This window comes from Anabrus simplex, chromosome 10 (genome assembly GCF_040414725.1).
Source record: "Anabrus simplex isolate iqAnaSimp1 chromosome 10, ASM4041472v1, whole genome shotgun sequence".
Lineage (NCBI taxonomy): Eukaryota > Metazoa > Arthropoda > Insecta > Orthoptera > Tettigoniidae > Anabrus > Anabrus simplex.
This window is the reverse complement of record NC_090274.1, coordinates 99,678,500-99,704,402: the sequence shown is the minus strand read 5'-3', so window position 1 is coordinate 99,704,402 and position 25,903 is coordinate 99,678,500. Positions and strand designations below refer to the sequence as shown.

The window sequence follows — 25,903 nt, the reverse complement described above, 5'->3', positions numbered from 1 at the left end:
TATTTCGGGGTTTGGTTGAACGTTATAACAAAATGATGACAAGATTTATTTTCGCAGGTTTTCATGAATTTGTTCCTATTACCGATTTCAAACTGTTGTTTTCATGAAATAAGTACATTAATTAATATAAATAATAATATTAAGCTATTAATTCACTGGAACTTGAAGTCCTCTTGTTTTGGAAGACCACTTTGGTCATCAGGCACATTCGATTAAGTTAAGGGAAGGGTCATTTTTTCGCTAATGGCTCTATGTCGCACCGGCACAGATAAGTATTATGGTGACGATGGGATAGGAAAGGCGTAAGAGTTGAAACAAAACCTCTGGAAACAATATGCAGGGCTGCCGACAGTGGGATTCAAACCCACTATTTCCCGGATGCAAGCTTACAGCCACGTTCCCCTAACTGCACGGCCAACTTGTCCGGTGTAGGGTCACTTTGGTCATCAGCCATGTTCAATTTACTTAACTTCAATGAGAGGCCACTTTGGTCATCAGGCACATTTCCTTAACCTTAAACATTAACTTAATGGATGATCATGATAGCTCAGTGATGTGATTTCGCGGTTACTCAGATTCAGGAGAGGGTCGAGATAACTCGTCCTTTGGCGATGATGAGTTAGTGGACAGCGTAAATTAAAAAAGATCTGGTGATCACTTTCTGATATTCAGACGTTCGAGAAATCGGAAGCATAATGCACACTTATTTATGGAGCCAAGCAGATTGAATCTCATATTGTTGTTATCCAGTTAACCACAAAGTGGTTTTCTGTAAATAGTGCTTCAGGCTTTCTTTTGTGGTTGATTTTAATCTCAACCTGAAATCGTCCAACCGCAGCATTATATTAATGTCATTGACCGCAGACCACCATTTATATCCATATTTGTTAACACACCCACAATCATATTTCATTGTTTTTGATTGAATAAACATTGTCAGATTAAGTAAGCTTTTCATTTAAGAAAGTAAGCGTTCCTTGATACCCGGTAGTCATGTCCGGAAGTGACAAAGAGCCATTAACACCCCCTGAGACACAAGAGTTAATAATTCATGCCAAAGACCTGGAACAGGCCAACACCAGTTCGATATGATGAAAAAGGTTCAGTACTCAGTATGTCTCTTCAACACATGAAACGTCAAAATATAAGAGATTTTTAGTGATTTTCTTGTGGTTTCATTAGAGAAAAGCGAGCGGCCAATCCTCTGTCACTAGGTAAACAAAAGTGGATAAATAAAGCCCGAGCATACAGCAGCTGTCGACATATGAGTTCTTACTTACAGACGCCTCCACGAGAACTAAATGACCTTCATGAATGGCTACGGGCACTGAAATTGAACTTCCAATCTGCATTCAGAATAGGTTGACAGACACAATATTATCATACAAGAGCCGAGGCGGCAGGTACAGTTTTGAGCTACTGGTCTACTCATAATGAAAGGAGCACACGACATGAAGGAAGGGGGAGCTCAGGTGTGCTCGGTCTTCAGCCACAATTTCTACAATTGCATACTCTATCATGACTTTATTCGTCAATTATTCATTCCCTTAAATTGTTTATAAAAATGTCTCAATATTTTTTCCTGCACTTCTAGTCTTTTACCTCTTGCCTCTGTCTATGATTCAGAGTCCCATTACTTCTTATAATCGCATATGGACGCCTCTCCAATGATTGTTAATGACCACAGTTCTACTTTAGTCCAAGAAAAGGGTCGTCCATGGCTGAGAACAAGCGGGTGTCATATATCTGTGACTGATAAGGAGATAACTCATTAAATGTCCTTTGCCCTTTTCGCACACAAAAGAATGGACCGTTCTCCGTTGTACACCACGAGATGTGCAAAAAAGGTGCCGTTCTGACTGGAGAACTAATTACTTCTCTGCTGTGTGCATCACACGTGCACGGCTACATACCCAGAATTGGAGGTCTTGTGGAACTCCGAACTCTCTGCAGTAGTTAGTGGGACGTAAAGCAAGATAAAATTATTATTGAATCGGGTGCGGCCTCATCCCGGCGTGACGTAACGCTCGTGAGCACCGTCAGCGTGGTGCAGCAAAACACGGCGCAGTGCAGCATCTCTCCAGTGTGGTTCACATGTGCATGGTTAAATTACATGGCTCTATACATTATATCGCATTACTGAGCACTCCTGTTTCTTAACAACCGTGTGTGTTCGGATCTGAACTGTTATAGACAGACTTTCCGGCTGATGATTTGCCGTAGACTTTACAAGGTATGGCTTCAAGCCTGTGGTAGTCCGCATGTGACATGTAAGACTGTTTGCTTCTTGAAGGACTTTCCACAAACATTGCACCAGTATGGCCTCTCCACTGTGTGAGTACGTATGTGAGCTGCTAGGTCGCCTTACTGGATGAATGATGTGCAACAAATATTGCATCAAATTTGCTTCTGGCCTGTGTGGGTCCGCATGTGACATGTTATTTTGTTTCGCTGCTTGAAGGACTTTCCACAAATATTGCAACAGTATGGCCTCTCGCCTGTGTGAGTACGCAGGTGATCCACTAGGTTGTCTTTCCGGGTGAATGACTTGGAACACATATTACAAAAGTACGGCATCTCGCCTGTGTGAGTTCGCATATGAAATTTTAGTGTGTTATCATGCTTGAAGCACTTGCCACAAATAAGGCAACAGTATGGCCTCTCACCTGTGTGAGTTCGTATGTGAACTGCTAAGCTCCCTTTTTGAATGAATGACTTGCAACAGATATTGCAGGCGTATGGCATCTCCCCTGTGTGAGCCCGCTTGTGAACTATTAGATTGTTTTTCTGGACAAATGATTTGCCACATGTATTGCAACAGTGTTGCTTCTCTCCCATGTGAGACCGCATGTGATATCTTAGACCGCCTTTCTGCCTGAAGGAATTGCCACATACATTGCAGGAGTATGGCTTCTCGCCCTTGTGAGTCCGCATTTGATCGTTTCGACAGACTTTCTGCAAGTCATTGCCACAGACATTGCAACAGTAAGGCTTTTCTTCCGTGTGAGTCCGCACGTGATGTTCTAGCTCGGATTTCCCAGAGACATGACGATCATCTTTGTGCCTCTTCAGACGTCGCAAGAGGCCCAAGTTCCCGGCCAGGACTTCACCACACACATTGCACTTTAAACAAGGCATTCCGCCACACGAAGTTTGCTGATCTGCGTTGCTCACCTCGGGTCTCAATCTGCAGTGACAAATTAAAACCATGTGACCAATAGTTCAACAGATAACTCCACTAAAGCTCTCACACAAAGGAATTGCTATTACACATTCAACTCACTGAAATCCCGAGTACAGAACTCGTTACTCATGAGCATCACATTCCTGAGGGCAAACATCATCTGAGGTCAAATTCAGAGTGTAGACTTAAATTTCAAATTCTCTCTGTCTCGTTACTAGGATGTGTTGCATCTTTATTCTCGATTTAGGATATCACGCATAAGAAATTTTTGACGATTTAGGAATGTACGAATAAACTGATAACCTCATTTAAAGAATGCCTAAAGCCTAAAAGGAGAAATAGAAGCTCTTTAATCCTGCACATAGTTATCCATTGAAATCAGTATATGTCTGTTCTCCTACATAAAGGACGGCATATGATTCGGAGCTTTGATCTTGATCAACCACACTGAATATTGTGGCAGGCAAGTAATAATTTTTGCAAAACCCCTTGTTGTTGAGGTTGTTTCCGAGAGTGTTGTAGATATTAACAAAATTTTGAACATTGTTTGCTGACGGTTTGCTGATGGCTAATCTTTTCTGAATGATATTTACTAACACACAAACATACATACACATATTGTATTTGTACATTGTTATCATATCAGTGTAGCATTTTATCACGTCACAGTGTGGTTATTTCTAATTACGTGACTTTGATGTGCAATCAAACAGAGTTCATACTTACTACCATATATTACATCAGTCTAGATCGTAATTGATGTATTTAACATGCAACGAGGAAACCACTAATCCTGATGAATTCCTGGAAAAAGCCGAAATATAACAAGCAGATGACAGCTCTTTCCCTAACACCGATGCTTTATTTTCTCCTCCAGATACTGTTGTCATAGATATTATGAAGGCAACTAATAATATGGCTTTGGTAGTAGTGTTTTATTACAATGTTCTAATATCCTGAATTTGAACCCAAATGCAAGCTATCAAGCCCTTGAATATTCTTACATGTATTCGTTTAACACCATGGCTAGAAGGAGCATGAAAATATAGGCTTGAGCCAAAAATCGAGATGACAGGACATTGAATTGCACCGTGGTGGATATTGCTGCCATGTAAAGGAAGCAATGAGATTCCTATTATTTCAAAAGATTACGGACAACGTGATTGTTTTTAGTGGATAAAAACATAGTTGGATAGCATCCAAGTCTCTGTCTGTCTCCCAAACGCAGACGATGATGCTGATGATGTTGATGCTTGTTGTTTAAAGTGGCGTAACATCTAAGGTCATCGGCCCCTAACGGTATGGGATGGACGATATGAGATGAAAATCTATACTAATATTACAAAGAGGAAAAATTTATTTGTTTGTAACGAATATACTCAAAAACTACTGAACCGGTTTTAAAAATGTCTTCACCTATAGGAAGATACATTACCAGTAACATGGGCTGTATTTTATTTTCAAAACAATTCGAGGTGGGGGCACGGAGGAGATATAAAAATAAGAGGCTAATATAGGCAAAATATCGAATTTGTCATATAAGGACGAGACAAAGTTCAATTTAATACTCTTGACGCAAAGAACAAAACTCGGTAGCCCTAAGGGCCCGAAAACCGTACTTTAAGGCCGTAAAACCAACCGTTACGGAGATATTGGCACCACACTAGCCCTGCTCTAGGAATCGCATAAAAGAAATAAACTGCCGTAACCATGGCAACGTCAGCTCCAGGATTCTAGAGCAGCGAGATTATGCAAATACGTTTGGGCATAGCTGCCAACCAAAATTGGTACACATAACACTTACTATCCGGAAAAAATATATTTTTGTGTAAGGCACTCACAGGACTCCTTTGGGTGGGGATGGAAAGGGGTGAAGTAAAAAATATTTTCTTACTATATACCAAAATGGATGTATGTGTGTGTGTAAATGACATCTCCTCCTAAACCACTGGAGCAATTTCAACCAAACTTGGTACACGTATTACTTACTATCGGGAGACGAGCACTGTGGGGTAAGCCATCCCTAGCGCTCTTGAGGGAGGGGGATCAGGGAGTTAGTTATAAAAATGATCAAGAATAGTGTCGAATTCATAGTTTTCGGGGTCGCTGAGTTGAAAAGTAATACTCCAGAAATTTTCAAAGTCCAAGTTCAGCCCTCTTTTAGGTGGGGAGCGAATGGGGAGGGGGAGATTTAGAAATAATTAAAAACAGTTTCGAATCCATAGATTTCAGGATCTCTGAAATGAATAGTAATACTCCGGATTTTTCACAGGTCCAATTGGGGGCGAAGGGGGTGAGATATAAAAATAATCGAAAAAGTATATATAAAATCGTATCTTCTTCTTCTTACTATATAAAAACGGATGCATGTGTGTGCGTGTGTGTGTGTGTGTGTGTAAATGACAAATCATCTCCTAAACCACTGGAGCAATTTCCCAAACATGGTACACTTATCAATTAGTATCAGGAGACAAACCGCGTGGGGATAAGACACCCCTAGCACTCTTATGGGCAGGGGGGAGGGGGTGGTATAAAATAATCTAGAATAGCATCGAATGCATAGTTTTCGTGGTGGCTGAAATGAATAGTGACACTCCGAATTTTTAAAAGTTCATGTTCAGGCCCCTTTGGGGTGAGGCGGCAGTGAGATAAAAAAAATAATCGAAAACAGTGTCCAATCTACAGTTTCCGCGGTCACTGAGATGAATGGTGACAATCCGGATTTTTATCTCGTAGGGGTGGGGGCGAGAGGGCGACAGTCTTATTGACAGTTAAAATCATGTACATCGTTTCTACAGTGCGATGGCTATATACATATAGTTATCATTTACTAATTTTCGACAGGATCAGATACTTTCCAGTCGATTCGAGCTTCCATAAGGACGAAGTTTTACTCGAAAATTAAATAATATAAAACTTTAAATCAAACAGATCTAAATAATTCTAAAACATATCAATCTGCAAGTCAAATAGGAATTCTATAAAAATTCCCTTCACACATAACTAACTGGTAATGCAAGTCTTAAGGTAAATATTCAGAAACGATCCTGGAAACGCCGGGTACTACAGCTAGTTAAAATTAAAAAAAAAAGATATCCACTGACTAGAGGTTAAAATAAATGGTGATGAAAAATAATTATAAGATTAAAACATTCAGTGGATCTAATCCACAATGCCCTGTCTTTTAAATAAAGTTGTAGGGGGTACGCTGTCTGTAATTCCTTTTGTCTTGCCAAATTTTCAAATATTTATCCGTCTTAGGTCTACTCAAGACCGAATCGGTGGTTTTTACTTTTCGTGTATGTTTGTTCGTCTGTTTGTCTGTTCAACCATCACGTCGAAACGGCTGGATAGATCTCAACCAAACTTCATATTTAGAGTATACTCATCCCGGGGAAGGTTTCGATATGCATACCATTTTAAAATCTTTGAAAAGACGGGGGTTTTATAGGAAAACCACAACGGTTTTCCTTTCGTTATGTTCATAATTTACCTTACTCTTCAAATGACGGAGAAATTTACTATTTTCTATCGATACCATGCTCTGCATTGAGTGACCGACAGACCGACAACGAATATATGGGTTACCATGGCGACGTCTCTGACTGCTTGCCAGCAGGGAAGTAACGTATTGCCATTTTCCTCATCATTCCTTTAAATTCGTGGTTGTTCCTTGGGTAGAAAGCATGAGTCGTCAATCGGCCATTCTGCGGGATATTGGCGGAATATCATTGGAGGTTATAACCGTCCTCGAATAGATTAAGTAATAACACAAATATTCATCTTCTTATCTGATTACCTAAGAATCCCTACGCCTAAATTTCTCTCCGATTACTGCTTTCTTATATCCATAACTCACACCGGCATAATTTATTGAGGAGCATTTGATTTTCCAATACATTCACTTGGTATTTACATATTTGTCGTCATCCGGATGTCCTCAGTTATAATCCATTTTCTATTAATTTCAACTTACTAAACTGTATTATTTTCTTCCTTAATTACCACGTATGTATGCGAGTGGTAATCCCGAATGCTGGACACTCTTTTCTTTGAGGAAATATTCTAAGCTATGCAAATGTATAACTTTTGCCCCAAGAAAATTCCGAAATATGGAAGCAATTTTAACGACGGTGCAGACCTTCGTTTCGGGGTAATTGGTGGCTAATCAGTACGTCGTATCACAAGTCAGAAAGCAAGTGGCGTTTCATTTTGGAGAGATCTACAACGTTTGTCCTATGACTTTTCGTCGTATTTATATCTCTAATACGTCAAATACAGCTGAATTTCTCGATTTCAAGTTGATTTTGTACTTTTACACGTACATGTTGTCATTTGGCACACTTATAGGAAAGGTAGAATCATGACATTCGGCACGCACATTGACATGACCATTGGCCATGTTATAGCCAAATTTTATGATTCTAGCTGTCACATGAGTATCAAAAATATAAAGTAGTATTTGAAAAATGTACAAAATTTCACCCCCATTCAATGACTCTAACTCAATCTAACCCATAAATATAGAAGGTACGAGAAGATGTCATAGGACCAAACATGTGGAGCACTGAAAGGGCGTCTGATGGAGAAGCCCGTTTGTAGATACGTCGAACAGTTTCAAAGCAGTAACTATCGAAATAAAGGTCTGCACTTATAGTGTGTGTCTGTACACTGACAATTTTGGCGAAATTTCCGTACAGTTATCCGTTTCAGGTGTAATAATGACCATCTGCATATATTCAGTTTTGGTGTCTGTCTGTTTGTCTATAACTTGGAAACTACCGGATATATTTCCACCAAACTTGATATTTAGAATCCACCTGTCCTTTGGTAGGTTTTAGGGTAAATATTGTTTATAAATCCCCGAACTGACTGGGGGATTATACGACACCGAAACCGTGATTTTGCATTCCCACAAAATATACACAACCAAACTTAATGTAAATTTACCTGCCGTAATGGAAATTAATTTCTAAGCCGTTTTTGCTCATGTGCATCATTTCAATACGAGGATTAATAAGGGAGATATCATTAACGGACCGTTTTCCGGTACAAGTCCCACCGGACTTAACTCAAGAGCGGGTGCGTGTAAAGCGTATTTTTTACAACTTGAAAAGTACTGAAGATATTTGAGTCAAACTTACATTAACATCCACCTGTCCAACGGTAGGTGTTAATCGTCAATAACATTTCATGTTCCCGGAATTGACTGGCGGTTTATAGGAAACCAAAATGGTGATTTTACTCTTCCACAATACATAAAGTACAAGACCAACCTGACTGGAAATCGACCAAACGTGATGCAATTCCATCTCTAAAACTTTTTTGTGTGCATTTTCTCGACAGGAGGATTAAAAGAGAGATATCATAAACGGTCCGTTTTTTCAGGTTAAGTCCAGCGGATATAGCCCAAAAGGTGTTGTAGCTGGAGCAGGTTCCTTATATATCTATGTAAATAAAATCATAACGACTGTGTGCCTGTACATTGACTATTTTGGAGAAATTTTCGTACAGCTACACGTTGAAGGGGTAATAATGACCATCTGCCTATTTTGGTTTAGTTTATTGAAAGTCCTAATTTTTACACCCCTCACCGAGAACCCAGATCGCGGCATAATCTGCCAGTCGAAGAAGGATATTGAAATTTGGCAAAATTATACGTTTTAGCCTGTAACGGACGGAAAACTTCCAAGTTCTTTAAATTTTTCCCTTTTTACCCCGAAGAATATCGAAATATGGAGGCAATTTTCATGACGGTGCAGACATTCGGGAAGTATTACCACATAACGGATGGCACAATCCCCGTTCAATTTGGAGTGATCTACAACCTTGGTCTTACGACTTTTTGTCGTATTTCTATCCCTTTTACGTTTGATTTTTCTCTATTTCTCGATGTTAAGTAAATTTGGACTTTTCACAAACATAATTCATATCTTCCATCACTTTAGGAAAGATAGAGTCATCAAACTCTACACGAAAATTGGTCCACCCAGTAGCCATGTGTGAGCCAAATGCTATGTATGTAGCTGTCACTTAATTATCCGAAAAGCAATGCAATGTGAGGTAATCTTACACAGATTTTACCCTATTCCACGTTTCTAACTCAATCTGACCCATAAATAGATGAGATATCATAAGACCAGCAATTTAGGCCGCTAAATCCGGCGTCTGGTACAATCCTTTCTCGATATGATGTACCCTTTAGCAGCAGTTAATCTGTAAATGAAGGTCTGCAATATTGTAAACAAGCACATACTTTCGTATGTCGAACTATATATATTCACTGATGTCGATTTTGTAGCGATCGAGAAAGGGTGTGTCTGCTTTTGTAATCAATACTCCCCACACCGACTTTGACTGGCAGGAATGGGGTCCTCCTCTAATTCCTGTGTAACTGGCATTAATAAGGCAGGCCTACCATTGTAATGAATAATTCACTTCTCGATTTGACTTGCAGAAGGCAAGGGAGCATGCAGTTTTCTTTCAAAACTCCCCTTACCCGATTGTGTTTGGCTGTAGGCAAGCGTTCCCGCAGTTATAAACAGATGTACCCATCTAAAATGTGACTGGCATTAGGCATAATGGCCTGCTATTTTGATGCAAACTCAGCAAATGGTGTGACTGGCAGTAAGCTGGCTAGCAGTTGGAAAAGGGGCCTGTCATTATAATGATAACTGCACAACTCAATTTTGATTGGTTGTAGGGAAGTTTCCTGCCATTATAATAAAAAATCCTCAATTTGTAATGAGTCTGGACGTAGGAAAGGGGGCTGCCATTGTAACGGAAACTCCCCAAATCGATTGTGACCGCGCAGTAGGCAATGGGGCCTGCCATTATAATGTAAACTTCCCAACTCGATTGTGAATGGCAGTAGGCAAGTGAGCCTGTCGTTATCACCACAAATCCGTAACAAGCACTCTGCATTGGAAACAAGGTATGGGAACCTCTCCATGCTGTTTCTCGGATAACGCTAAGAGACATGCTATTTTAAAACAATCTTATTTACTGCATGTACAGTATTTACTACAATGCAGAATACTGTAGCGAAGCACGGGTACATTTGCTAGTTATCTAATAAAATTATAGAAATGTAAGGTGAAAATGGAAAAAGGCATTGCCTGAAAATACAGGTAGATAAATATAGCATTCTAGTTATGAGTTAAAATAACACATTGAAATACGCCAATAACTAAAGTAGTGTCAATGGGATAAAAGCGCAGTTGACAGAAATATACCAAGAAAATGGACATTATTACACACAATAACAAAGGCCACTATCGCTCATATAATGGATGACAAAGTCTGCTGACTGCTCGTCATTGCGCAGGATGAGGGAGATGGTACTCGGGAGTTTTACGCTACGGTGCAACCGACCAGGTCTACACACTCCGTAAGGATGTGTACCACGCTAAGGTGATCGCCGCAAGTACAAACTGGACGGGGTTGTCCTTTCAATAGATGGGACTGAGTTACGATACCGTGGCCGATCCGACGACGACATACAATACCACTGCTTCCTGCCTAGAAGCCCGAAGGGAAGCCAACCATACCTTCATAGTACCTTTTATCAACCTCAGATTATCGGGGGGAGGACAGGCCTGCCAGAGGGTGCCGAGGGAAACAGGTATCAATAGACCGTATCGATCTCAAGGAGTCAGTGCACAGAAGAAGGTGTCGGCGCTCATCGGACATTGCATACCGCAGAGCTTTACAGATAGCATAGAGCTCCGCTGTGTACACACTACAGGTATCAATAGACCGTATCGATCTCAAGGAGTCAGTACACAGAAGAAGGTGTCGGCGCATACCGCAGAGCTTTACAGATAGCATAGAGCTCCGCTGTGTACACACTACAGGTATCAATAGACCGTATCGATCTCCAGGAGTCAGTGCACAGAAGAAGGTGTCGGCGCATACCGCAGAGCTTTACAGATAGCATAGAGCTCCGCTGTGTACACACTACAGGTATCAATAGACCGTATCGATCTCCAGGAGTCAGTACACAGAAGAAGGTGTCGGCGCATACCGCAGAGCTTTACAGATAGCATAGAGCTCCGCTGTGTACACACTACATACCAGTGTCCACCTTCGTGTTTGTTCTCGACCCATCCGTATAGATGGCGACTGAACCTGGATACTGGCCAACAACGGACAGGAAGAGCACCCGATAAATCGAAGGGCCCGTGTTTTCCTTCGGACCAGTGTGCAGATCCAGGATTATTTCAAGTCGTCGTACTACCCACGGAGGTACCCCACTTGGTTGTCTGACAAGGCAAGGAACCGAAGGTGCGTGAAACAACATGTGACTGCTATCCAAGCGTATTCCAACCGGCAGCGTTGCTCGAGGACAAGCAGCGTACAGCCCACGGTTTCCAATGTTCAATACGCAAGGATAGCTTCGGTGAAGTGGCAACTGTCGCGAATTTGAAGCATACGATAGAAGCATTTGCTGGCGCCTCAGGTGTAAAGGCGGCAGGGGCTTGTACGAAGAGCTCTCGTTGGCAGCCTAACCCCGCTGTGGTGGATGCTGTTCAGTTTCGCAAGGACACTTGGTCTTGCTGAGCCTTATGCTGCACTGCCGTAGTCTATCCTGGATAAAGTATGTGTCCTATAGAATCGTAGGAGCACCGTGCGGTTAGCACTCCAATTAGTGATGCTATGAAACTGCAAGATATTCAGCTTCTTGGGGCATTGCACTTATAACTGCCGCACGTGTGGCTCCCACGATAATTTGCTATCGACAAGGAGCCCAAGAAATCGGTGTCAACTACGGGAAGAACGACATTTCCTAAAAGAAGCTCAGGTTGTGGGTGAAGAGTACGGTGGCGACAAAAGTGGACAACAGAGGACTTTGTGGTGGAAAACCGAAAGCCCTGTTTTAAGGTCCACTGTTCCACTCTCCTAATAGCTTGCTGTAATTGTCGCTCTTCGACTGCCATATTACGCGAGCTATAGTGCAGAGCAAAATCATCGACATATAGCGACGGTATTATTGCTGAAAAAGCAGCGACAATACCGTTTATCGCAATCACAAACATAGTGACACTAAGTACCGATACCTGTGGGACTCCACTTTCTTGAACGCGGTATTGCGAATATGCCCTCCCAACTCGGACACGGAATAGACGGAGAAACAAAAAATTCGTAATACATACCGGCAATTAACCTCGGAATCTCCACTGGTGCAGGACTGAAGGCATACCATACCGCCATGTGGTGTCACAGGCCCATTCTACGTCAAGAAAAAGTCACTAAATGATGTTTGCGGAAAATGCATCCTGGAGAGAACTCTCCAGGCGTACCAGGTGGTCAGTGGTTGAGCGACTGGCTCGAATACCACATTGGTAATCTGATAAAAGTCCGCCTTTCTCCAGACACCACACAAGGAGGCGATCTACCATCCTCTCAAATAGCTAACACAAGCAGTTTGTGAGACAAATAGGTCTATAGATTCTTGCATACCTAGGATTTTTGTCAGGTTTCAGGGCAGGAATGACTATGCCCTCTCGTCACTGAGACGGAAACTCACCCTCTGTCCAGATTCGGTTTGAACACTCGAAGGAGATATAAGACTATCCTCACTAAGGTGTTGCAAAACATCTGGCTGTGGACAGTGTCTGGCCCGGGGGACGTGTCCTTGCAAAGCGCCAAGACGCTGCGGAGATCCCACATTAGAGGCCTCGGAAGCTTGAGTGGCAAAACTGTCTCCCACTTCAGAGCGAGGAAATCACGATGGTAATTCCCGGAGCCAGACACATACACGAAATGTCTAGCTAGATGGTTAGCAATCGAGAGTGGTTCAGTGACGATACTGCCTGCAATGGAAATTCCCGGTACAGAAGATGAACCTTGGATACCAGAAATACGTCAAAGTTTAGTCCACACTTAAGATGACACGAAGCTTTCTTACTTTGGTGAATAAGTACTCACGCCTTAGCGCGGTGTTTTTTTATGTTACCAAGTTGGCCACAATAGGCTGCCTACGATAACGTTCATGAGTGCGACGGCAAACTTAGATAGCTGCTGCTATTTTCTTGTTCCACCAAGGAACGAGTTTTTGGCGAGGAGTCCCTGAGAAGCAGGGAATGGACTTCTCAGCAGCAGCAAGGATAACTTGTTATATAAGTTTTTTCGCTTTCTACAGTCCGCCTGGTCTCGTCGTTAAAGATAGCAAGTGATGTGAAGTTTGGCCAATCAGCATGTTAAAGAATACATCGAGGAGGAGCCTCGAAGGATTTGTTTCAACAACGTAAGAATAGTGGGAAAATGGTCACTGTCACGGAGATCATCGTGTGTATTCCACCGAAACAGCGGAAACAACATTCGGCTGCATAGACTTAATTCTATGCGAGAGTATGTGCCATAACGTACCGGTACACTGAAATGAGGTGGCTCACCTGTGTTCAAAATACAAAAATCCAGCTCTGTTACTAATGTTTCCAACTCCCTTCGCCTGGGGCAAGGCATTTCAGAGCCCCATATGGGGTGATGAGCGTTAAAATCACCCAATAAAAGGAAGGGAGGATGAAGATGATCTATAAGATCAGTGACATCATTTATATTAAGAGGGTGGCCTGTTGGTAAATAAACATTAAATACTCTTGTTATGTCAGGCAGCGGTATCCACACCGCAATTACTTCCAGTGGGGTTCTTAGAGGAACCTCTTTGCTATAGGTATCAGAACGAACAAAAATACCCATGCCAACGGGCACCCGGTGAGCGTAATATCGTTCTGTCGAGTATAGTCTGAATTTTCTCGAGACCGTATGATGACCTGGTCTGAAGTTTGTCTCCTGAATACAGACTATACTCGCCACGAACGGACTAATGAGCTGACGAAGCTCAGCAGGATGCCTGTCATAACAGTTCAATTCCAATGTAACAGTGCCGTAGTGTGGACTGTAAAAAACAGTGTTAGGTTATGAGCGACAAGATGCTCGTGAACCTAAACACTATCAATATCAACACCTAGGGTACATCCGTAGCTGTAGATGACAGCTCGATGTCCATCCCGTCATCAACAGATGGCAGGATTGACGCCCAGAACTTCGACGCTTTCCGGGGACGGGAAGTTCCCCTATGAGGGGAGCATGCAAGGTTGGGAGCAGGGGTATATATTGGCACAGACTCCTACACTCGGGATGGAGGGCATGATTTCCCCTTCGCAGGAGAAGTGCGGGAGCAGCCGGTAGGGGCGCTCCTCTTCCCGGCATTCTCTTCCAGTTTGGACGGGCTGGGAGATAATTCCACCGCCCTGGTCGATGATGCCGCTTAGGCTTCCCTCCTGGCTGTGCCGGAACAGACTTCTTGTTGGTCGAAGGTGGGATGGTCCCCCTTCGAGCTTTTACTCTTTGCGACTTTGCTCTCAGGAGCAACAGTCGCCTTGGGTGCAGCGATCATCACGGGTAACTATGTCGTGAAAAGCGAACCTGGGAGACTCTGAGCTATCTTGCTGTAGTCTAGTTTACTGGCAGGTTTATTCATGTAATTAAACTTACGGCGCACTTCCAGGTAGGAAAGACCATCCAGGGTCTTTACCTCCTGGATATTCTGCTCACTCATATATGTCGGACAGTTCCGATCTTGAGGAGAATGAAGACCAGAGCAGTTAGTGCACCTGTACGGAGTTGTGCACTTCTCCGGGCGTGAGCTACTCTTTCACATGTAACATACACACACACACACTGATTCGAACAACGAGATACCATATGTCCGAATCTCTGGCATTGATAGCATCGCATAGGAGGTGGGATGTACGGCCTCACATCGCAACGATAAGTTGTTACCTTGATTCTGTTTGTTAACACTGGCAACTTGAGACAATGAAGGCACCAGTGGAAACGTCTTCACTGTTGACTGACTTTGCGTGAATGCGCCGGACGTGTGTCACTACACGGTTCTTCATGTCTTCCATCAACTCTTCTTCAGTGTTCAAAATAAGGTCGCGGTGGAAGATGACTGCACGAAACAGATTCAAGAATTTGTGCTCCTCCACTTTGACGGGGATTTCGTCACCGTGGTCGCACTTAAGCAACTGATCGGCTTGCAGTGCTGTATGAGTCTTCAAAAGCAAACTACCGTTGCGCATTTTCTTGAGATCCTCATGTTCACCGTAGACGCCTTCAATGTGTCTACTAAAAGGATTCATTTTACCAGCTTAAAATGGTGCCCATCGTCTGGTAGCAACCAGAAACCTAGGGAAGCTGGATCCAATTCCTTCATGCTCCGCATGTTCTCAGGGAGTTGAACCTCTCAGGGAAGCAAAAGTTAGACTTCGGTGGGGGACCACCTTGGGCTGGCTCATGACTTTTGAAAGCCATGCCCGGGAACATCCTCCCCGAATGCCACCCACGCCGATCAGGGGTCTCTGTAGCCGATCGAAGCTGCCAAGCCAATACCCACCTGGTCAAAGCCGGTACTGCCCGGGGTCCGAAGTTGGACGATGCCTAATACGGGATAACAGAGGCAATGAGCACTAGGACTCCCTTCCTCCAGTCACTCGCATTAGAACGTAACCCACAGCGTATACAGAGCACTAAGTGTAGCGTAAAAATAATAATAAATAATAATAATAATAATAATAATAATAATAATATGTCCTCCTGGCATTCGGCTGTGCGGGGACCTGTGTTGTCAGGCGGATTCTACTGCAAGAGTACATGACGCTCCCACCCGCCGCTTCCTGGGTGGTTACTGCACCGCCTTCGGGCATAAACACAGACATAGGATGCCCATCAAAAACATTAAAAAATAAAAAGGAAACCATGGCCACACGACCCTTTTAGTCGCCTTCTACGACAGGCCGGGATTACCTGTGGATGTATTCAGCCCCTCCCATCCACAGGGGGAACAACACAATGTACCAAACCAAAATCCATGCCCATGCCAAGGTCCCCCTTTTAGTCGGCTCTTAGGACAGGCAGTGGACACCGCGGGTTATTCTACATGGGTGTCACCCACCCGCAGGGGTACCCAACCGCAGAATGGTTCTACATATTCAACGAAAGAAGAGAGAGAACTACAAACTTTTTGGTTAAAGGTGAGATCTGCTTACAACTGGCACATGGGGAAAGTCGATCATGCTGTCCAAAATATATCGTAACATGAACAGGAACTTCCCAATTCATGCTGTATGCACGGAATTCACATGGCCCAGTCGAATGCATGACTTCCTCACAAGCAAAGTAATGGAAGGCTCGACCACGTGTTGTTAGAGCACTCTTAGGAGAAATTTAGTCGACCAAAAAAAAAGGGGGACATTAATTCCAGATACGACAAGCTAGACTAGGCAGCAGGGGGCAGAAAATAAGACACTGGATTGTATGTCATGTGTTTTGTTACATATCACGCCAACAAAAGGTGCAAAAGTCTGTGGCCGTTCTTCTTAACGTGAGTACGTGATTTTTGTGACATCTGGTTTATCAGGTTCACAATTAGTTTTTCAGTAAAATGGTGTTTCATTTTACACTGATTCTCCACGAACCAGCCATATTGCTGGAACACATGGCGCATCCCCGGTGACGGATACGGGATCCCCACTGGCCTCCCGACAGACTTGTGCAAAATGCAATCGCTCTAGCGGACCAAACACGTACAAAGTCCTTAATGGCAATTTTGGAGGAGATGGAGACGTTCGGTACGGAGCAGTTGGCAGAAGAGCTACTCTACCTTTCTGGAAGTTAATGCAGAAAGGAGCGTAGCATTTCTTCTCTAGAGGAGCGGCTGCAAAAGGCATCTGTTCCCCATGTCCGGAACCCACAGGGGCTCTGAACTTTGGAGCGTGGGTTGGAGACCACGGGGCCCCCAGCTGAGTCCTGGCATTGCTTCCACTTACTTGTGCCAGGCTCCTCACTTTCATCTGTCCTATCCGACCGCTCTTGGTCAACTCTTGTTCTTTTCCGACCCCGACGCTATTAGTTTTGCGAGGGCTAGGGAGTCTTTCATTTTCATGCCTTTCGTGGCCCTCGTCTTCATTTGGCCGATATCTTCATTTTTCGAAGTGTCGGATCCCTGCCATTTTTTCTCCTCTGATTAGTGTTATATAGAGGAGGGTTGCCCAGTTGTACTTCCTCTTAAAACAATAATCACCACCACCACCCCATGTCCGGAGCGACGTAACTACCTGCTGTCATGAGCTCTAAAATTCTTCAAGATAAGCCGGCCGTAAAATAATACCATCACGTGATTACAGAAATATGTCTAATGGAATCAAAATCAAGGTTAGGGCGTCGTCTGGAAGGTACGTGGATTGGCAGTGCCCAGTCAGCATGGAAAGTATGCAAGGGTTACCGTCACACGGGCTGTGACGGCTAAGCAAGCGAGTTCCCCCATTCTGTATCGCATCACTGAACTATGTCTGAATGAAGCAGCAAATAAGCCACAGCACTTGAGAGAAGGCATATAGGCATCTGTGAGGTGCAGGAAAAAGGTGGAGTGGTAAAAGTCATGCGAAATGTGGTGCGATACTAACTGATGTACAACGGAAGCCAAAGAATAAATAATGGTGTTGGCATTGTTATATCAGCAAAATTTGACGGTTCAAACTCTGAGGTGCAAAAGTATGACAATCGCTTGATGTAACTCATTAACATTGGGGAGAGAAGGAAATTCTAATTTTTCAGTGGAACACTCCACAAACAGGCCTGGGCACGGAAGCCAAAGAAGCGTTCTGGGCACTGCCTGACAAGAAGTCCGCTACCAATCTTATCGTTGTTGGTGATCTGAATGGATGTGTCGGACAGAGGATAAAAGAACACACAGTCCATAGCATTCATAGATATGGACAGACGAACGACGATGGCCAAAATATTTCCCTATTATGCAGAAACAGATCATCGCAGGCACACGGTTCAAAAAGAGTGATATTCATCTAGTCACGTATTACAGTGGCTCCCAACCAATTCACAATGACTACATCCTTGTGAGAGTTCTAGAGACAAGAGTTGTTCCTTACGAAACCGTTGCGATGCAACATCGACCAGTCATCTGTAAGCTGCGGATAAAGACACCAAGAGCCCAATACTTCAAAGGAAATGGCCCAAACGTAATGAATAGTGGCGCCTGAAGAAGGAGGCCAACGTTGTTGCAAAAGTTACAGAGCCACAAATCACCACAGTTGAAGTGAGCCGAACTAAACCGAGAAACGCTGCCTGCTCTATTCTTGGAAGAACTAAATCAGGGCGACGACAACGACAACATATGGCTAAGGAATGAAGAAGTATGCAGCAGCTGTACCACGAGGTTTTTGCTCGTTGGAATGCCTACAGAGCAGCCGCTAGTAAAGTGAACGAGATCGTTGCTGTAACAAAAACAAACCGGTGAGCAGGTCTGTATGTGAAAATACCCGGCGAGTTGACCGTGCAGTTAGGGCCGCGCGACTGTGAGCTTGCATCGGGGAGATAGCGGGTTCGAATCCCACTGTTGGCAGCCCTGAAGGTGGTTTTCCATGGTTTCCCATTTTCACATCAGGCCACAGCCGCTTCCAACTCCTAGACCTTTCCTATCTTATCGTCGCCATAAGACTTATCTGTGTCGGTGCGACGTAAAGCCACTAGCAAAAAAATATGTGAAACTTGCCTCGCACGTAAACGAGCGGAATATGTAACGGCTAGTCAAATCGAGGCATCGCAAAACGGAAGAAGTCCAATGTTTTTTGGGCATCAATGAGGAAACAGGCGATTTGCTACTCCATTGGCGGGAAGTGCGAATATACTGAGAAGTTTGAGAAAATGTCAATCTTGGAATTTCCATATCAACCGATCCCAATCACCTCTGCTGTTGAAGGTCCAATGTAGGAAACTGACATCACGGACGTCCAGGCTATGCTGAAGGAAATTAAACCAGGGAAAGCCGTCTGTCCCGATTATCTACAGGCAGAGTTTTGTTTCCTTCAATGGGGGGATACAGCAGTGTGGCTAAAGCAAGCTTTTCGACCAGATCATCAAAGAAGATAAAAAACCAATAGATTGGCGATAGAGTATCCATTCAAAAATAAGGGAGGCTATGCCGATTTCCCTAATTACCGCCCGATCATACTTCTGAGCAATGCAAAGACAGATTTCAAACAAATCTTCAACAAAAGAATTAGCGATTTAGCCAAACATACAACAAGCCTAGCTTGATTTGTGTAAAATTGTGACGCAACAAAAGCAACCCACGCTGCAGGGCTGCTACTTGAGAGACACAGTGAAAATAATAAAAGCCTTCATCATGACTTTCTGGACCCTGAGGAGGACTGCATTGGGTACATCATAACCTAATCGGTCAGCACTACAAGAGCATGGCGTTCCAGAGCACCTTGTTGGGAGGGAGTAATTGCTCCAAGAAAAACCGAGGAGTCATGTTCAAGCTGCCGCAGGAGTGTCTGATGACTTCCGCTTTACTGTTGAAGTCCACCAAGGCCCTGTCTTATCACCACTGCTGTTCATTCTTGTGATAGACATCATTATATCAGACCTGCACAGTCCAATACCATGGACACTTCTCTAAACAATAATATCATCTTGGCCGCAGAACAGAAGACTGGAACAATCGCACGCCTCAACAAAAAGAAGACAGCATACATGACATTACATTCTTAAGTTGGAGACATGCATGTTGACAGTGAGTATACAGCACAAGTGGAGAAATTTAAGTATCTAGGCTCCTCAATCTCTGATGATGGCCTACTTACTGATGAAGTCAACTTAAGGATATACAAAGCCTGGCTTAACTTGAGAATGACAACGGGCGCCCTTGCCACCGTCGGATGAAGAACCATCTGAAATATTAAGATCTACTGAACTGTTATCCGTCCTGTCATTTTCTATGGCAACGAATGCTCGCCAGCTAAAGAGGAGGTAGAACACCAACTAAGCATCATGGCTACGAAGAAGATGCTTAGGAGGAAGGCTGGCATAACTAGACTGGATCACATTTCATAAGATGTCATTAAGAAAGGTTTTGGCATTGCACCAATCCAGAAAAAAATTGAGGACTGGTGTGTGTGCTGGTTTGGGCATGTGTTGTGTGCAGAGGACTTAATATTGGGAAAGTCAGTGTATACATAGAAAGTCAGTGAAAATACGTGCAAGGGACAAACAAGACAGAATAGGACAGATAAAGTGCACAACTACCTGAAAGCTCTGAGACTACATATAGACATGGCCCGAGACCGAACTAACTGGAGACTATGAATCACAACACCAGACCCTGCAACCAAGCAGGGCTAACGCTAAAGAAGCAGAATAACAACAAGCAGATTGATGAATATTCTGTTATAAAAATACAATACATTGGATATTTTACACATCCTATCATTCAACTTAGTATGTTCAAATTCTCTCCCCTAAGGCCTATGTCCAATTTCTATAAAGACTTATTTCCACAAAATAGTTTTTGAATGACAGAATACTTCTGGACTTCGTGGTTAAGTGACTCCTATAAATATATTATAAATAAAAATATATAACTCAACAAAATAAAAATTTCAGGATTATCTGTGTTAATTGGGAGTGACAGTTTGAATATCCGGTGAAATTCTATGAGTACCAACAAGAGGGGAGTTGGTTAGTGTATTCTAGCCTGAAGGGAATTTTGCAACTCATATTTCTGCTTACATCCGTTATAGAAAGCACATGATCATATTAATAATTTGTTATTTTCACCCCAATCACGTCTATAAATATTAAGACCCTAGAGGAATGGCACAAAGTGGTCAGCTAAGGGCCATATGACACTCGATACTCTAAAAGTGGAAGGAAACCGCATCACTACATCATTAGTTCAGGATCATATGTCTCTACACAACTGGAAGTTAGCCTCATCACTAAGTGTCTCCACAAGTGGAAGGTAATCTTATCACTAATTGGTAAGCTCAGAAATATGTGGCTTTCCACAAGTCAGCAAATTAGGAAATTTTATGATTCTTAATACCTGTTATGTAATTCAGTACCAAACTGCCATGGCTAATCTTTTAGACATTTTAAAAGAAGTCATTTAACTTGCTGCATGATATTTGTAGACTGCTGAAATGAGAGTCAGGATAACATAGCACATGGGGAAAGATATAAAACAAAGTGGGAAGCAGTAGATAAGATCCGGTCGACTGAATCCTTCAGAAGCATCTAATATCTATGATATACAATGGACTATGCTACGTAGAAAATGGACGGTCCTCTGGATGATATTCCAAGGAAAAAGAAAACACACAAAAGGCTTGTCGCTTTGCTGGTTCAAAGGTGCCTCTGCACAATATATGATTAGGAAGGAGAGAGCTAATTTAAACTCCATTGAAAAATAGAAATATGCATTTTGTGTGTGAAAAGGATTCATAAGCAACATTTTTATTGGTGATCATAATACAAGAATGTTCTCTAATGTAACCTATTGTGTCCTGTTAAACAAGAATTACGAAAAAACAGAAGAAATTGAACCTCGAAGAGTTGACATATTTGGGCGATCTTCAGTTGTGTGCATGGTTCCACTCTGACTAATGAGAGAGTGTAAGCTTGTACTGGGAAGTTCTGATGACTGAAATGAATATTTCTTGCCACTAGTTGTGAATGTACAGTAGAAACAAGTCAATGTGTCATATAACAGTTCAAAAGATTCTAACCACGCAAAAAATTGAATAAACTTTTCAGAATTCATAGTTTACATCACTAATCTGGTTTGAATGAAAGCTTAGGCTACGACTAGCCACTGCAGGACCTGTCGATACAAGGGCTCAGTTAAGAGCACCAATCCAAGATTTTATAATTATTTTCCAGGGATTGTCAAAGATCGTTTCACACAGAAACCAACAAAGGTGTGAGAGCAAAAAATCAATTAGCCAGTAGTCAAATGGCATACCCAGAGTTCAAAAACAACTACTCCATGAAATGCTTGTAAACAGAATATACATTTCTGTTACTTTGTAACATCAGTGATAAAAGTTACAATTCTGAAATAATATTATATCATTACATTACTATTTACTCACAAGATAATATATTCACTTACTTGAAGAATTCTAAATTTTTTTATGCAACCTTCACAAATTTAAAACTTCACTTCATTCTATTAGCTTATAGTAATTGTGCAAATGTGTTTGTAATCAACACACTACAAGCACTTGAGTGACAATGAGCATTGGAATGAAAGGTAGGAATTGGCAACAATCAGCAAATGTAACAACAACACTGGAACAAACATAAATTCAATACTACAATATTATTATGCTTACAACAGTGTGGAAGTTTTATTTGAAAACTATGATATCTAAGATATAGCACTACTGATCTGAACATTTCACTTGTAGAGCACATTAACGTATCTGCTTTGGAGTCCGCAAATGGAGGAATCTGACTTAACACACAAGAGAACAGAAAAGATGATGAAAAGAAGGAATCTAACCAAACAAATAATTTAAAAATGACATTCTTTGAGTTCTTGAACTCAGCCATCATTATACTGATTAATGAGCCTAATTATGTTACTTTGAAATTATTTTATATTGTTTACAATGTACATAAAACTTAACAATTTTGAATTTGTAGATTTACCTTACAATCCACAAACAGGGCTTTTTCTGTGTGTCACTATTGGTACGAATGTACAAAATTACTCAGAATATTTGGAGTTAATAGTTGCAGATGGCATTTTAGATGATAAGAATGTGATGAACAAATGATGCCGTGACAGTGAAAGAAAGAACACATTTTTCATGGTTGCTTAAAGGTATTGTAAACAAATATACTTCAAAAATATCTAGCTTTACCAGATTTTTTTTTTTTTTTGTAAATTTTGTATATTCAATGAAACTACATGGCAGAACATTAAATATGATCTTAAAGTTCCTGAATATTTTAGATGATTTTAACCAAAAGAATTTTAAGATATTAGTGATTAAATGTAACCTTGTAAAGAAAGTATTAAACTGATGAAAATGGCCAGTTTTTGGAGATAAACCAACTACTACTGAACACAACTGTGAATGGGTACAACACATTCCATATTGCATAGGATTTGTAGTGTACGTACTTTGTTTCTTCTTTGATGTATGCCAACAGCTGATCATCAGTATGTTCTTCTATGAATATTTCCTCCTTAATATCTTTGGATGGCTATAAGTAAGAAATAAGAAAAGTAGAATAAAGTAGTAAGGGAATAACAATATATAGGCCTAAACAAAAAACAGCTGAGAAAATAAATTTCATAGTGGCACAAGAAGAGTACAATTAACTTATCTTTGATTTTAAAAATATAAGAATTGAAAGGAACAATCAAATCAAAGTCACTTTAAATGCAAAAGAGGTGTCTACATAGGTGATAAATGGTACAGAAAAATACATCATTATCAAGCACTAAATATTAAATGAACAGGGAAGAAAACAATTTACTAAATTCCAGTATTATACAATTTACATTAATTTTATCATATTATTCACACAGCTCATACTTAATAAACTTATATTATTTACAACTTTCTACCCATAATATCTTCTGTATTTACTAACATAATCAACTCATATACAAAATATGGAATTACTTCATATAATAATATACAACTGCTATTAGATTAAAATATACATTACATTTATTTATCTTATTTTTTACCCCTTTTGGAACCTAACTTGCATTACGACCTGCTGCGCCATAATCCGAGTCCCTTTTGCCACTGCTTTTCAGACAACTGATAAGAGAGATAAGAACATACTGTAGGATATCAGTAGAAAAGGTAGCAATAGAAAAGGAGGAACATTTGTAAATATGAACATTTAAAATTGCCTACATATTTGTGAGTATTCAGCAGAGTATATGTACACATAGAAGTGGGGATGGAGGCACTTCTATGTATGTGTACATGTACAATTTAAGGAATATAAATAACAATAACAATAATTTTTATTTATTTATTTATTTATTTATAAGTTATCTAAAATACATTTGCAAATATGCAGTAGGATTTTATACATTATCTTTGCAATTATTTACACCGCAAAACACATGATGTGCTTATCTGCTGGTGAAGTTGTTTTACATTTTAAAAATTGTTGCAATCCTTACTGTTTACAACATTAATAAGGTTTGTCCATTTACATTAGCATTGTAATTTTGTCCTGTGGTGTGAGTTTTTCTCAATCCCTGAAAGTGTCCTTCAAAATAGTAAGTCTTTGGTACATTTTCTATTCATAAACAAATATTTAAACTGTAATTTTATTATCTATGATCCATAGTTTCACATGTTTTTTGTTGATATTTTGTTTTTAGGTGTGTCAATTCTGAGGGCAACTTGTTCAAAAATTTAGGAACTACAACTTGCAGTGTTCTGGATCCATATTTGTTGTTGTACCTGATGACCAGAAAATAACTTATATGGCTCAGTCTTGTTCCATGTGTATGTTCATTTACAATTCTATATTGTGGCTTCCAGTAAATTTTCCTTAATTATGTTGTACATATAGAGTTGTTTAACTCTCAAGAGCCTTTCCTTCTGGTACATCCCTGATAACATATCCTCACTTAAGCAAAGTATTTGTCTGTTTTCATACCAAAAGAATGCTTTGACAATATGATTTTGTAACATTTGTACTATGTTTATGTCAGTAACAGAAGCCAATACCCATACACTTACACTGTATGATATAAGTGACTCAACAAGTGAATGATAAACCACTTTTAGTTTAGTTTAGTTTAGTAATGTTTTATTTTACCTGGCAAGATTAAGGCCTTCAGGCCTTCTCTTCCATCTAACCAGGAACTGAAATATATATATATATTGCATTGTATTACTTACAATAACTAGATCTAATACAAATTAAATTAATAATAATACAAGAATGGTGAGATTACATTAACATGAAATGAATTAAGATTAAATTAATAAATTAAGATTAAATTAAGATTCAATAAATCAGATATAAAAAGGGATAAATTCTTAAAACTAATATCCTACATGTAAAAAAAGGCAGTACATAAAATTTTATTTTAAAGACAAATCGGATAAGAATTTTAGACTCTCTACCAGGACATGCATAACAAGAGAATGGTTGTAAGTAGCAGCATCAAGTTTACAGATGATCCTTACTGGTGCATAAAATGTCTCCAAAGTGCTTCCTTGAAAGTGCGAATAGCGCTTAACCCCCTGATATTTTCGGGAAGGAGGTTCCACTCACGTCACGCAATTACTGTGAATGATTTATCATAGACGGCAGTTCTATGGGTAGGTAAAGCAAGGATGGAATTATTAGTGGATCTGGTGTTAAGACTGTGATAAGAGAATAAGTATTTGAAATATGAAGTAAGGTAAAATGGTTGTGAAGAATGAAGGATTTTATGGAGATGGCTTAGGAATGCACAGTGCGACGGATTTCTAGTCGGGGCCAAGATAGATGGTTATATGAAGAAGTTACGTGGTCATAGTACCGTAGGTTACAGACGTATGTCACACAAGCATTTTGACCACGTTGTAATCTACTCAATAACTTGCCTCGAGCGCCTCTATAAATCGCGTCACAACAGTCGAAATGAGGGAAAACCAGACTTTCTACCAGCATTTTTTTGAGTTTTTCAGGAAATAAGTATTTATACCCACGCAGCATGTGCAATGCAGAGAATATTTTCTGGGTGATGTTCGTGATATGCGTTTTCCATAACATGTCATCATCGAAAGTAATGCCTAGGACTTTTACTGATGACATGAATGGTATGTTAGTATTACACAACCTTATAGATGGAATCTCTGGTCGATTGACCTT

At 41.0% G+C, this 25,903-nt stretch overlaps 1 protein-coding gene across 1 annotated transcript in view; it reads right to left on the bottom strand.

Moving 5' to 3' along the window:
• Nucleotides 1–1,033: 1,033 nt before the first annotated feature.
• Nucleotides 1,034–25,903, bottom strand: part of LOC137502396 (zinc finger protein 782-like) — a 68,089-nt gene continuing 43,219 nt past the window's right edge. The window contains exons 4-5 of the mRNA XM_068229461.1: nucleotides 23,187–23,269; nucleotides 1,034–3,187 (exon numbers count right to left, since the gene is read on the bottom strand). Of these exons, the coding sequence (XP_068085562.1) occupies nucleotides 2,398–3,187; nucleotides 23,187–23,269 (873 nt within the window). The 3' untranslated portion in view covers nucleotides 1,034–2,397. The remainder of the gene's footprint in view (nucleotides 3,188–23,186; nucleotides 23,270–25,903) is intronic.